This window comes from Chanos chanos, chromosome 16, assembly GCF_902362185.1.
Source record: "Chanos chanos chromosome 16, fChaCha1.1, whole genome shotgun sequence".
In the NCBI taxonomy this organism is placed as follows: Eukaryota; Metazoa; Chordata; class Actinopteri; order Gonorynchiformes; family Chanidae; genus Chanos; species Chanos chanos.
This window is the reverse complement of record NC_044510.1, coordinates 10252213-10265847: the sequence shown is the minus strand read 5'-3', so window position 1 is coordinate 10265847 and position 13635 is coordinate 10252213. Positions and strand designations below refer to the sequence as shown.

Here is a 13635-nt window from a genome sequence, read left to right as displayed (position 1 = left end):
CCAATATTTCTTATGTTCCGTCAAACTTAAATGATCAACTAAAAACCAAGATTTCTTAAATCAAATCAAATAATAGTACAGACTTTTCCTGAACCAACAAAAACTGCACAAAAAAACAAATACAGGGTTGCACTGCAAATACATGAAACTAATATAAACAATGTAATCTTATCTTTTGCTAAGAATGGCGTCAGTTTCCCAAGTGCCAACTTTTCAATTCGCCAACTGTCTTATAAGGTTACTCTGCGACGTGGCCTCCGTGACCTCCTGTGCCCCGATGTGGCAGGGGCTACTAAACGTGTCAGCTGCATGCCAGCAGACTGATTCATCCTGCTTTTGTCAATGGCGATGCTAGAAATTTCAAGTGTTTCAACTATTTCAACTACTTTTTGAAACAACAGCATTTTCACCAAACCTCTACACAATGGCACGTTGTAAATGAATCCATGTCCAAATCCACTTTCAAAACAACAGATTATACGTCACTACAGTTTCTGGGGAATTATTTCTTTTTCCTCAAAGGTACGATGACTCACTATGGTGTCCATGGTGGAATTTTAAGTTGACATCTGTATTTAGTGATGTAAAAAAAAGGGCTTGATTCTGACAGTCCAAATCACATGTGAAGGATAATTTGCACATGTTGATATTGAGGGTGCATAAACCTATATTTTTGTATAAACCTGAGAGCAAATTCAAACTGAAACAGCGTTACTCTCGATACAATCATAGGATTTTCAGTACTGCTTACATATATTAGAAATCACTAAGACTTTTACCAAATAAAGACCTGAATATCACTGAACAAATAATTCCCGTGCTAGTAATTGCCCGGTTTTCATTATGGATCCAGACGTGAAGGAGGCAGTGGTACACATCTCTCATTCAATGCAGATGCTGTGAATGAAGTGCTTGCCTACGAATCACAGTCATTGTTGTCTGCATTGTGGTCCACTCCTGATAAAACTGTGGTATGAGCACTGTTTGAGCCGTCAAACAATAACCAGAAATCTATAAATCCTATTGTGTTCTTGAAGAGCTTTCCCATGTTTGTCTTGTTTCTTGTGGGGTAATTGTTTAAAAAATCCAATACTGAATCATTACATCTAGTCACTAAGAATGTGGGTGTAAGTTAAAGATGTGCAGTCAGCCTCTCTTTCACTGACTCCTGCATTTTTTTCTCTTCTTTTTTAATTTTTTTTCTCCATTCTCCTCTCTTGGATGAATTTCAGCAAAAAAAAAAAAAAAAAAAATCAATTTAGGTTATCAAAGACCAGGACTTTATTAAGAAGACACATGAACCGCAGATCTCCCCATAAGCCCACCTGGGTTCAATTTTGAAGCAATACGCTCTACGCTTTAAGCAATGGCTTAACCTTGGTCACTAACGTCACTGTGGTAAAACTGCACTTTTACAGCAGCTGGAGACATTACCGCCCACCGTTAACAAACAACGCACACGAATGAGGGAGGGCCAACGGTGCCAGCGCTCATTCAAGGCCAATCTCTAACGCTGCCAAAGACCTGATAGCAGGCTAGTGGTGCAATAAACATTTGGTAAAGAACACCATGCAGAAGACAAGTGAAGTATTAATCACCACCGCAAAGCACTGCATTTGAAATGAAGAATGAAGTTATGTCAAAGCATTCATTAAGACTCACTGCGTAATCACAAAATAAATCACGTTAACACTCAGTAATTACTGATGTAATTTATTACATTTAATAGGCATTTATAAATTAAAAACCCTTAAGTAAAAGTCACAGTAAATGCCACTCCCACCCACCTTCATTTAAATTGCTTTTTTGTGTGTGTGTGTGTGTGTTTTTAAAAGATTAATTGTAGATGAGTTTTTCAGCATTTAAAAACACTTACTAGTACACTAGTAGAGCAGGCCAAAAGAACTGCCTATTTGCAAGCCAGTCAAGTTTGGTATCAGTGGCAGAAGGATAAAAATAACAACCTTACTGTTAAAATTAATACTCCTTGTAAAACCCAGCTCAGTGTGAGAAATAGGCTACAAGCTAAAAGTCCATCTGTCAGCAGTTGTACTTTGTGAAGCAAGCAAAGTTATGTGAGAGATCAAAATCTGATAAAAAAAGGATCATCACAGGTTCCTTAAACGAACTCTTAAGAGACATTTCAAGTGTAAGCTGGTATTCGCACCACTGCTATGAACATTTGGGAGTGATAAAAAATGAAATGTAGATGAAAAATGATAATTATGCTCTGTATTCTACCAAGGCCTAAACTAAGAGCTTCCCGAAATCTCACTGTTCCTCCCTCCCTCCCTCTCTCTCCCTCTCGCTCGCTCTCTCTCTCCTCAATGCAGTTTTTCAAGGTAGCTGGCAACAGTTCCATCCAATTTGGGGGCCATGCATAATCCTAAACAGTCAGTGATAAATGTCTAACTCTCTACTCTTGAAGTAATATTGTGCCTGTTCTCAGAGACACCACTCTCCTGTTTTCACTGCAAACAAAATATTTTCGAGGGACAAGAAAAATAACATTTTTCTATGAATCATGTTTTACACTGAGTGTGAGATCAGCCCATGTTTTTCCTTCATCACTGCAAGGGCTTGTTGGTACACGGTCTTCCTCTTGCTATAGTAGTTAAAGAAAGACTGAACCAGACAGACTGGACCGTTTCTCACAGCTATCACTGGTGTGTTTCTGAGACTCAGCTTTTGTGGATGTGCCAAGCACAAGTTTTGCCAAAGGTTTTGAAGCAGATAAAGAAAACAACAAATGGTATACCCTGGTTTTTTAACAAATTGTTATTAAATTGGTTGGTTAAAGCTCAAAGTGAAGAAATGCAGGTACGTGAAGTGTCACCGAACAACATCTGCAGTAAATTACCTGGCCTAGTAATTACCATTTACTGCCCGGCCATTACAGCTAATGAAAACTATCTGCACGGTTTCTAGGACAAACAGATCAAATTTTACAGAACACGGTCTTTGATTTTCCTTGTTTTGAAGAGTTTGCAAGCCATAATCAAATTACAGACAAAGAATGAAACTGTCTCAAATACACACTCAATGGTTTGACCACAGAACAGGTAAGTAACATAAATTACTTCATTACACGAGCAGAGGAGATGTGTTACCAATATTAATGTTTTCTGTCAGTTACGTTTTCCACTTCTTTGTGTCTCAGGGTATCAGTGGTTCGGTTATCTTTAACACTTGAAATAGAAGACATCGCCAGAGTTACAACGGGCGGAGGTGTGGTCCAGGAGCCGTTAGCATGGATACGGCTAAACCCGCTTTTACCATATCTTATTTCATTACGACTATGTTAAACTGGAGGCCATTCAGATTGAAATGTATTGTAAAAATTCATGCATTTGAAATGTCAGTTTGGTTTAAGACCTTGATGCCAGCTAACTGAATTGAAATCAACCAAGGTAAAAACAGGTTTTGAGGGAAGTCTTTGCATTTTAGGGACAAGACGTAACTCTCAGTCAAGTTTCGTAAACACAGATGGAAGGACAAGTAATAGTATCAGTCTCAGGATATAACTCAGTCAGTTTACAAACAAAATGTGAATTGAGATAAATCTCATTAAAAGTAAGTCTGATAAGATTAAACAAATAACGCCAACCATTTTTATCTGACCAATGCAAAGAACCTCGTTCCAGTTCAGAAGCACGAGATTCGACTGCAGGTTGAGAGAACGCTACTGCTCTCTCTCTCTCTCTCTCTCTCTTGTTCTTTTCATTTTCCTGACCTTTAATGTATTACCCGTGTAGACTTTCTTTCCATTTGCGCCGTTTTGTCACTGAGCAAACGCACCATCTGCCCCTTGTCGTACGTGAAGGATCAAAACTCAAACTCTGCCTTTACGACTTATTTTACGACTTGGGTGAAAAAACAGCACACATAAGTGGAACAACGGGATAAAATACATTAGGCTGACATCCAGAGTGGGCAACTATTTAAGTTGGAGGAGCTCATAGTGCACTATCCAAAATGTTTTGTTTTTTAAAAACAACAGCAACAACAACAACAAAAAACAGTGAACTGGGGGAATGACGTATTGCTTGACTTGTGTACTGACTCAAAGAACATCATGAATACTCACTTGATGCCAAGAGGGGGGTTGACATGGGAAACAGCTTCCCTGCAGAAACTCCATTCTCACTCTATCATACATCACAAGCTCTATATCAAAACATATTGACGGAACCCCCCCCCCCAGGCGGAGATAAGAGAACAATGGTTTGGATCAGCTAGAAGCAAAAACGTTCTGCCTGGCTGGCAATAACCAATACTCACACACCCCAGAAACATTATTAAGACTCACTACAGGTGCTGCACTCGTAACATGAAAAGGGAAGCACCAAGGTTATAAGGTAAGAGAAGTTACTCTTTAAAACATGAAGGAATTGCTGAGTTTCCTGTCTGCCATCTGTTATGCGTTGTAAACAAAAGGGAATGCCTACAACAGAACTGGCTGCTCTAATCTGTTGATCTAATCAGACTTATCTATGACATCAGATACCATAGTCTTACCTGTGGCGTTCTACTGACTCTCCACCCCCGATAAATCTGAATAACAGCCCATTAAATTTATGACAGCATGGGAAAACTGATTCGTATTCCAACTGACACGGAGACAGAGAGCTGGACCTGCTAGTTGAGTTTAAACAAAAACAAATATCTCTCTGGATGTACCACTAAATATATTGTCATTAATCCCATCATAGACCTTTAACCATAACCGTAGCTCAGAATGTTTTCATGACTATACCCATCTCCACAAATATCCCTTTTCAACCTGTTTTCCTTTCTTTTGTTTTAAGTGTTACCTGAATCATTTCGATCATATTGTCTCTTTTAAGTCTGCCCTCTGACAACTCCAGAAAATAGCCTTGAGGCACATGTGGTATAAGCCTATAATCTTTTCGCTTTTCTTCTCGTATTTGTGTGACCAGTAATGTGTAACCAGTAATTAAGTCAGACTGGGAACCAAAGGAATGCGACGTGGTGGGACTGAAAGGCTTTTATTTGCGCGTCTGCGTAGTTCACCCACCTTTGTGACGCTTGGGTGGGTGCAGTAAGACACCGCTTCTGTCACATTGTTTGTTTATTGAGGGAACTGGTTAAATCTCTTATGTAACTGCATGTGGGATACACCAAGGCTAGCTGTGTTTGCCGTGGGAGTTGTAGTGTGATACTAATGCATCATATAACTGGGTTATCTGTTCTCTTCTGTTACTAGTTATTGATTGTTTAAGGATGCCTACATTCACATGGTGTATGCAGTCACCCTTACACGATATGTGGAATCCTGACTTTTGCATCTTACTGTGCTTAGCCTGTTAAAGAATATGATGGTGCTGATTTGTGATGAGGAAGTGTCCAGGTGTCCAGAGGTCGTAATGAGTGCTCAATTCTGCTGGGACAAAAAAAAAGCTATGACGGATCACAGTCGTTCGTTCATCCTGACAGCGACGGAGGTGGAAGTCTTTCAAAACTAAACCAGCCGCTGCACAATGGTCATATGGGCTGCAATGTGAGCGCATTCATTTCATTCATGGGGGAGATAAAAACAAAAAACAAACACTGGTGGCGAAGCTGTTTGTTGATACTGTCGAAGGACGATGTACAATTTCTGGGAGGCTGAGTTAAAAGAAACGGTGTACTCATGAGTGACGGCGACCCAGTGGGAGGCATTATGACTCTGTAAAAAGCAGAAGCATGAGACAGTATATCTTAACATTATTAAGACAGTTAAAAATACAGCAGTGTGTGGTGCATTTTCCTTCACGGAAAAAAAAAACCAACTCTGTTATTGGTATGCGATGTTGTTGTAGTGCGTTTTCCTTCATGGAAAAACTCTATTATTGGTATACTGTGTTGTCCTAAGACCTGCTTAATCTCATTTTCACCTTTGAAAATTAAATATGTGATCTTGTGATTAAGTTCCTGCCAAAAGAGGAAGTCAACATTTATGACAGCCCGTGGTTGCTTATAAGATTTGAGAGTCATTCATATATATTTATATCCAATACATCCAATACACATGTCATATCAGAGGAAACACATGTCCAGCAGTTGAATGGCTCATAGAGTGGAAGCGATGAAAAGCCTCACTGTTAACACAAAGGTTAATTCATCATAGGAATACACTATGAATTACATACTCTGGTCTAAAGCCTGCTCAGAAAAGCAGAGTTCCTGGGGGTAAAAACCTTGTGTTTTATTTTAATGAAACTACAGAAATAGCAGATTAAATCAAAGCAGATTAAATTAATCAAAAACGTTTCTAAACGTGAGAAAGTGTCAATTAGCTTTGTCCGCTTACTGGCTTAAAGAAGTTTACCGTCAAGGCCATTGTGGGCAAAGCTGTGTGGACCAAGAAGCCATGCAAATCCTCTTTGCACTTTATATACAAAGGAGTCAAAGAGGCTCAACCAAAGGGCTCGGATTTAAGCTTTCCTTTGTCTAATCAAACGCAAAACTCTCACAGCTCAAAGGTATTTACAGCACATTCACAGTATTCACATATGAACTTAAAGGCATTACATTTACGGCTGTTCTGCGACGAAACCCGACCAACGAGACTTTTCATGTCGCAGTAAGGGAGAGTTAAACAGGTCCTTTAGAGACGTATGACTAAGTGAAGCATGTACTTCTTAATGTTCCACAATATGAGTCTCCTAGGGGACCATAATTAGAGTCAATTGGAGTGCATACTTCAGTCTACCCTTGAAATTCAATTCAGCAAAAGGATAAAAGGGGCAGCACACATACTGCCTGTGTATTTTATCTGTTGTTTTAATGTATTTATGTGCACTTGACAAAATATTTTGAAAACAGAGATACATAATTTAGGGATAATCCATTTTTACCTTGAATGTTTCGTGATATGTCAAGTAAACCTATAATTTTGGTGTCAAAGTTTCGGTGTCAAATCAGGGCATGTCTACATTTATCACAATGCCAATTTAGCACGGTTTTGTTTTTGATCTTTTCACGTGCATATGTGAGAGTATTTTTGCCTTGAAGAATACACAGATCAAAAACAGTGATCCACCCACACACGGAAAAAAGAAGAACGACAGGCCGAATACACAATGTAAGTAAATTAGAGGGCACGCGATAATGCCGCGCTAAGATCCCAAAAGAAATATCCATAGATATCCATTCAGCCTCCTGGAAAATTGACTTCAATCATGAGAATTCAACAAGTGCAACAGTCCATGAAACATCATGGAGGCAGAGCAGAGGTTGAGGGGTGTGACAGGAGGCTTCCTGAGGTCGGCGCATTTGAATATGTTTTCGGGCGCGCAACAAGCCGCGGCTAACGCGTGAGAGACCACTGGAGGGGCCATCCCGCCGTGCTGCGGAAAGCGATGATTACGAGAGGTTAAACAGCACGTCGGTTAAGTTTCGTAGCTTTCCCCTCTGACGTGGGGGCGGGAGGAGGGACTGATGAAAGAAGCGCTACAGGGCTGGTTTTAGTCTGCTCCAAAAAAAATGTCAGCAAAGCAGGGGCGTAACCTCGTTCAAAAACAAAAAGACAAAGGTAGGGTGTGGCCCGGGTATGCGTATGGTCCTTTATCCAACAGTTCCGAGTAACGTACACAAACGTCTAATGTCATCATGGTTCCATGAGCTTAAAGGTTACCGCAAGTGGGAACACACTGGGGAATATCCATAGACTAATCGACAAACATAACATTCATTTCCCTTTCAGCTTCAGTCAGTCCTCCTATGACACCCTCCTGCTGGCCCAGAGGAACGCTCCCCCCCCCCCCGAAATGCATTTTGTCATCTCAACACTTCAACTATCCCCCCACACACCAGTGCAGCCACCTGACAGACATGTGATTGCTGCCATTCCCACCCTAATCTCCTGCATGGTGTAGGGTGTCAGTCGCCTTGGCCCCTCCATTGCTGGATCATAAATTAACCAACAGTGCCCCGCATCGCAGCTACACGCTGGAGCTGGGTGGCATATCGACTATCCGACCGTTTGGGAGCGGGCGGAGAAGAATGAGAAAAGCCCAGGTAATCAAGAGCCGAAGGGGCTTTACAGGAAAAGGAGAGGGCGTAACTGTGGTTGTATAGAGTTTAAAGAAAAAAAAAGTTGATTTTGTCACTAACTGGTGCTAGTTTTTTTTTTTTTTTAGGAGAATGCTATCTCTCAGAACTCTTTTTAACAATTTAACCCTTACGACACTGTGCTCAGCTGAAAGTCGTTTCAGCTTCTTGTGTGACATGGCATGAGACCAGAGCCTGAATGGAATTTAGACAGATTTAGGGAGGTGATGTGGTTCACTCTCAATGCATGTTAACGATGCATTACGCGGGCCCGGTCAGGTCGGGTATCGAAAGACGAGCCCGAGGAGACCAAGCGGTCAGTAGAGAGTCGATGCTGTCCTCGATCTGGCTCGTGTCAACACTTCTATCCGCGGTAAAGGTGAAGTGCGTCCCAGTGTCAATCTCATAAAGAGAGCTGAACGCCCTGAGCAGAACTTGCCTCACTTTGCACAGAGGGGAAACCACCCTAGGAGGTCACGAGCTAACGTCGCCATGGCAGCTTCTCTCCGCTTTCAGACAACTTACCGAGCTAATTAACCCAGGTATTGTGAACAAAATAAATGCACTTCTCTTTCGAGAGGATTAGCTCCGCAACACACCGCGGGTAACAAATGCCGCGTTCAAAGATAAAAAAGGGCTGATGGAAAAAGAAAAAGAAAAAGGCAAAAAAAAAAAAGTCCCAGGAAACATAGCTGAGGTATGTGTCCCTTGGCTAGAACCATGTGGGCTAAACAGTCTTTTTGTAGGTGAAATAGATGTGGGCTGAGGGTTACTTAATGTCATAAAACCTCCTCTAACCATTTGTACCATCAGACGCCAGCCTTTTTCATTGAGGTCATAAAGCACAGGGGACTTATGGCGCCACTGTCATGGAGACCTTTATGACATCTTTTTGAGGTGAGAATTGTACTTCATGTTGCACTGTTTAACAGAATCTTAAATGGGAAGACAATAGGATCCTGAGCCTTTGGGTTTTTTTCTTATTTAAATGTGGAGATTTAAATGTGTAGGGATTTTTTTTTTTTCTTAAACAGACGGGACATTTCATCGTCCCTCGGGGTTCCTGTGTCAAGCTGAGAAATGAAGCAACGGTTTTTACAGTGAACGTAAATGTAAGACCTTTCACCTCGTGACCTCCAGAGCATTCACCCGCACAACCCTGAAATGTTCACCCTGTCACTTTATTTTAGAGTGACGCTTGTGTGTGTGCCTTGGGTTTTCTCTTCTGTCTCCCATCTGCCCCAGGGAGGTTTTCTGGCCGGCTAATGTTACAAAGGCTATTTGGACATTGGCCCGTGTCTATAACTGACTGAACACTCTCTCCTAGAGCTACCAGTCTAAGTCTCCTTAGGGAAGAAAAGGGGGTAAGGATCTAGAGCCATTATTTTGATGTCAATAGGTAGAGAATTATCTAGAAAAGGAACATAATGCAGTTAAATAATAGTTCCTTAAAGGCATCCTCAAAAACAAACAAACAAACTAACAAACAAAAAACCCCAGAGTCCAATGAAGGAACCGAATGAGAGAAAATTAGCTTTCACCTCATTCACCTCATTCAGCTTTTCACCTCACTCAATATTGTTCTGAAATTTTCCATGTTTAAATTACATAGTAAACCACTGTTTCATTCATTCATTGTTCTGGTTTCAAATAAAGCCATTCCTAATAGTTGAAACCTGCATGTTGTCAATGAAAGCGGAGATTAGCAGGGAATCAGGCCAGCAGGCAGGGAGGAATTAGTAGGAGCAATCTCTGGTTCAAATGTCCTAAGACAAATTCAGCCTCTCTTGGATTAGCTGTATCAAATCAGATTATTTCGCAGGTCAGAATTCACAGTGGCAGCGTGATCCTTATTTTTTGAAAAATGTTGCACTGCACTCACTGCAAGTGAGACTTTAATTTTAACTTCTTTTTTTTTGGCATTTCAAAGGTTGTGCTGTGGAACATTGGTTAGTTCAGATTATATTTTTTTTTTCCTGTATTCAGCAAGACAACCTTTTGGTCTACAGAGGAGAATATTTTTTTTTATCTAAGGCTTGTCTGAAGGCAATGGAACAAGGATATATCTACTGATATCATGAAGTCCTAAATCAAATCTGTTATAAAAAAAACAAAAAAAAACAACCGGGACTCTGAGAGTTGATCAGGAAGTCACACATACACAATGTGTGACAAGCCCAGTCACTGAGCAGAGACATAAAACAGAGGGAAAGTCCAAAAGATAGTGGCTTATATCCTGGATTCTCTTAAAGGGGAAGCTCACAGTTTTGACTCATTAGAATGGACTCATTAGAATGTTCGCGTTGACTTTGGCTTTTTAGATTTTTCATCAAAAGTGCTCATGTTCTACGATGACCCGAAATACATTTATATCTTGTCTTTAACAGTGGTAGGTGCTTTCATATATTTGACATATGTTTTTAATGTTAAAGGGGTTGAAAAAAACAACAACAAAAAAGAAAACAAAACAAAAAACGAAGATCGTTCTTGCCGGTGTAGAATTTTCAGTATGGTGGACAATCTTGTGATAATGTATTTTTAGGCTCTCCAAGGAGAATAAACAAAGCAACATCTTTTATTATTGGCCTTTAAAAGAGGATTTATAGTGAGGTGTGCTGTGTCACGTGAGATGAGAGTTGTGCGTTGATATATTTACTGGATTTCAAATGCTAAACAACAAAAACTTTGGTCACTGTCAGTAAATAGAAGTACCCAAGCAGAAAAAAGAACTTGAAGAGACTATTTTAGGGTAAAGCTCTTTCAGCGTTAAACCCGCAGTCTTTACAAAAAAAAGCCCCCTGCTCCTCTGTTTACAGTACATGTCACCAATAATAGCTGCTAGGATACGAGTTGCCATGGGGATTGTGACCATCAGTGAAGCGTAGTCGGTGAAACAGTGCAAACTTATAGTCTTTGAAAAGCTCAGCCTACGCTTCTGATTCCGAATAGCAAACAATATGACACTATGATATATGTTCACTGTGGGAAAAAAGGTGCAACATTCAAGATATACAAGAGATTCATGTGCTCAATATTTGAATCATACAAGAGGTCCTTTCACTGCTCCTTTTTTCTACAGTGTAAAAGCTTTTTTTCTTCTCATTCAAGAAGGGATATCAAGGACATTCTTTCATGTTTGAATACCAAGTAAAGAATCTTTCCTACAAACCAATTCAATTTTAATACCTTTCAGCCAGTCTATCTGATCATAAAAATGGCATTATGTCCCCACTTCCTTCACAGGTGAAATACTTGAACAGTGACATCCTCTTGCTGTATGTAACCAAAGTATTCACTCTGTTTCGAAACCTTGTTTTTGGTTTCACTGGTCTGGGGACCGGTTTTCCGGACGCAGATGAAATCTAGTTCGGGTCTAAAGAGGATTTTCAATTGTGAGTATTCACTGAAAGCGTAATTTAGTCCAGGACTAGATTTAATCTGACTGGAAAATGAACTCATCATGTTTATTTCTAATGTAGAACTACCCGCTGATAAGAATTTGGCTCTATTTTTATTATTACCATGTCATGTGGTACAGGACCTTGACAACAGATTCACTGTTGCGTTTTAGAATCACAATCTGTTTATAGTATTTTTATGGTGTTAGTCAAGAGATTTAACATACATTCACTGTACAACAGCAATCTTTGTATGTACTATTTATGACTGATTAATTGTCATAGAAAAAAAAAACTAGGTCTTGTTATTCACAGAGCACTTTTTACTGTGAATGGAACTTAATCTGAACCTTTGTGAACTTTTGGTTCAAAGAGACAAGTACACTACAGTGTGCAACAAGTGGATCTGTTGTTTTGATGTCCTATTTGTGAAGTGAACGGATGCTTTGACTTGAAAAGGTCAAAAATAATAGTAACACGAGTTAAATACAGTGTGCCATGATGTTTGTTCTAAGTCGTAGCATTTTCTTCAAAGAGTTGAAATTACTAGGTGTGCTTAACTGTTCTGGACTACGTCTTACCTGTAGTTCGCACCATGCCACTTCCACGGTTGTCTCCGTATCCAAGCCTTTGTAAACCGTCTTGAAGGACCCCCTACCAATTTCAATGTTAAATTTTAGAAATCGTCCGTCAGGAGACGTTGCCACGGCTTTGGTCTCAACTTCATCCTTCTCTTCTTGCTCCAATTTACTCTCAAGAGGAACACGGGACAAAACGACCTTTTTGTGATTGATTCCGTCCTCGGAATCTGAACTAGCATCAAGTGCTTTTGAACTGCGGTCATCAGCGTCCCATTTATCCAGCTCTGGCGTTGGGTCTGAATCCTGGGTACCATGAGGAGAGCTTGAGCTCGAATCAGGTGACACATGAGCAGAAGTGTCCGCTTTTTTCTCCTCGTTTGTGCTCTCAGACAAAATATCGTCAGCAGACCAGGAGAGAGTTTTAGTAAGAGGAGCATCGTTTTCGTCAGACTCGAGATCCATGGTGTGGATTTTGTTCAACCGATAGGCATTTCTCCTCGCGTTTGCCGAGTGTCTCCTCCGCCTCGGTGGTAATCGTGCTGGAAAAAAGGACTCCGGGTCGAAACTCGCCGGTAACTTTGAGAAACTAAGTCCAGACATGCTGTCCACCTCAGCCTGAGACATTGCAGGTGGTTGTCCCTCCTTCCAGCAAAAGGCTTTTTAAACGAACAAAATTAGGCTAACCAATAATCAGCAAATTAAATTCACGGTACGCGGTCTACTACGGTGCAGCAGAGCATTGTCGATTTCAAATAGTTTTCACCATGACAAAAACAGTCAAAGTCCTACCAGCAAATCACCTCTGCTGAAATTGTATGTATTCCAGAGCAAAGCAAGTGTGTAAAGTAGGCTACTTATCTTAATGACTTCGACGCGCTCCTCCTGCACTTTCAGCCAACGGTATAAAGTAATAATGATAACGCGTATATCTAGGTGTTACGAAATAAATGTTGCGAAGAGCCGTCTGGATACTTTCTCTTTCTTCTATGCTGAAAACGAGAAAATCGTGTACAGTACTCCACATACGTCGTCGCTGTACCAGACGCCCAAGCTGTCAAAACACCTACAATACAGCGTGGCAGTCAGTACCTAGGCTATAGCGACCGCTGTCTTCATGCTCAATATGCTCCGCCCCTTGGAAACACCTTTCTAATTATGCAGCTGGGGACGTCTAGCAGTTTAGAGGTTGTAGTTATGCCCATTTCTTTCTTTCTTTCTTTCTTTTAATGTGTAACTCCATCATTCAACCAAGAAACTACTTTAAACATTCAAGTAAATTTAAAGTGCTGAGAATATGGTGTGTGTGTGTGTGTGTGAAAGAGAGAGAGAGAGAGAGATGGCTTAATCATGAGCATGTTGTGGTTCCTATCAAAACTTCAGACAACAATATTGCAAACAACTGACTATGAAATATGAAATGAGTGGGAAAACAGTCTTGATAAATCTCTCAGGTGAATGGTGGAAAATATAGTGACTAGGTTGTTTATGTGGTTATTAATGGCAACACAACTGGTCCAGCCTGTGCCAATCTGTCTATATTTGCACGAACACACACACACACACACACACTCACACACACACACACACACACACACACACTC

The 13635-nt window shown here is 40.5% G+C and overlaps 1 protein-coding gene across 1 annotated transcript in view; it reads right to left on the bottom strand.

Annotated features, from left to right (window-relative positions):
- Positions 1-12767, bottom strand: part of wnk4b (WNK lysine deficient protein kinase 4b) — a 47801-nt gene extending 35034 nt beyond the window's left edge. Inside the window, exon 1 of the mRNA XM_030793465.1 lies at positions 12035-12767. Coding sequence (XP_030649325.1) covers positions 12035-12658 — 624 coding nt within the window. The 5' untranslated portion in view covers positions 12659-12767. The remainder of the gene's footprint in view (positions 1-12034) is intronic.
- Positions 12768-13635: the final 868 nt, after the last annotated feature.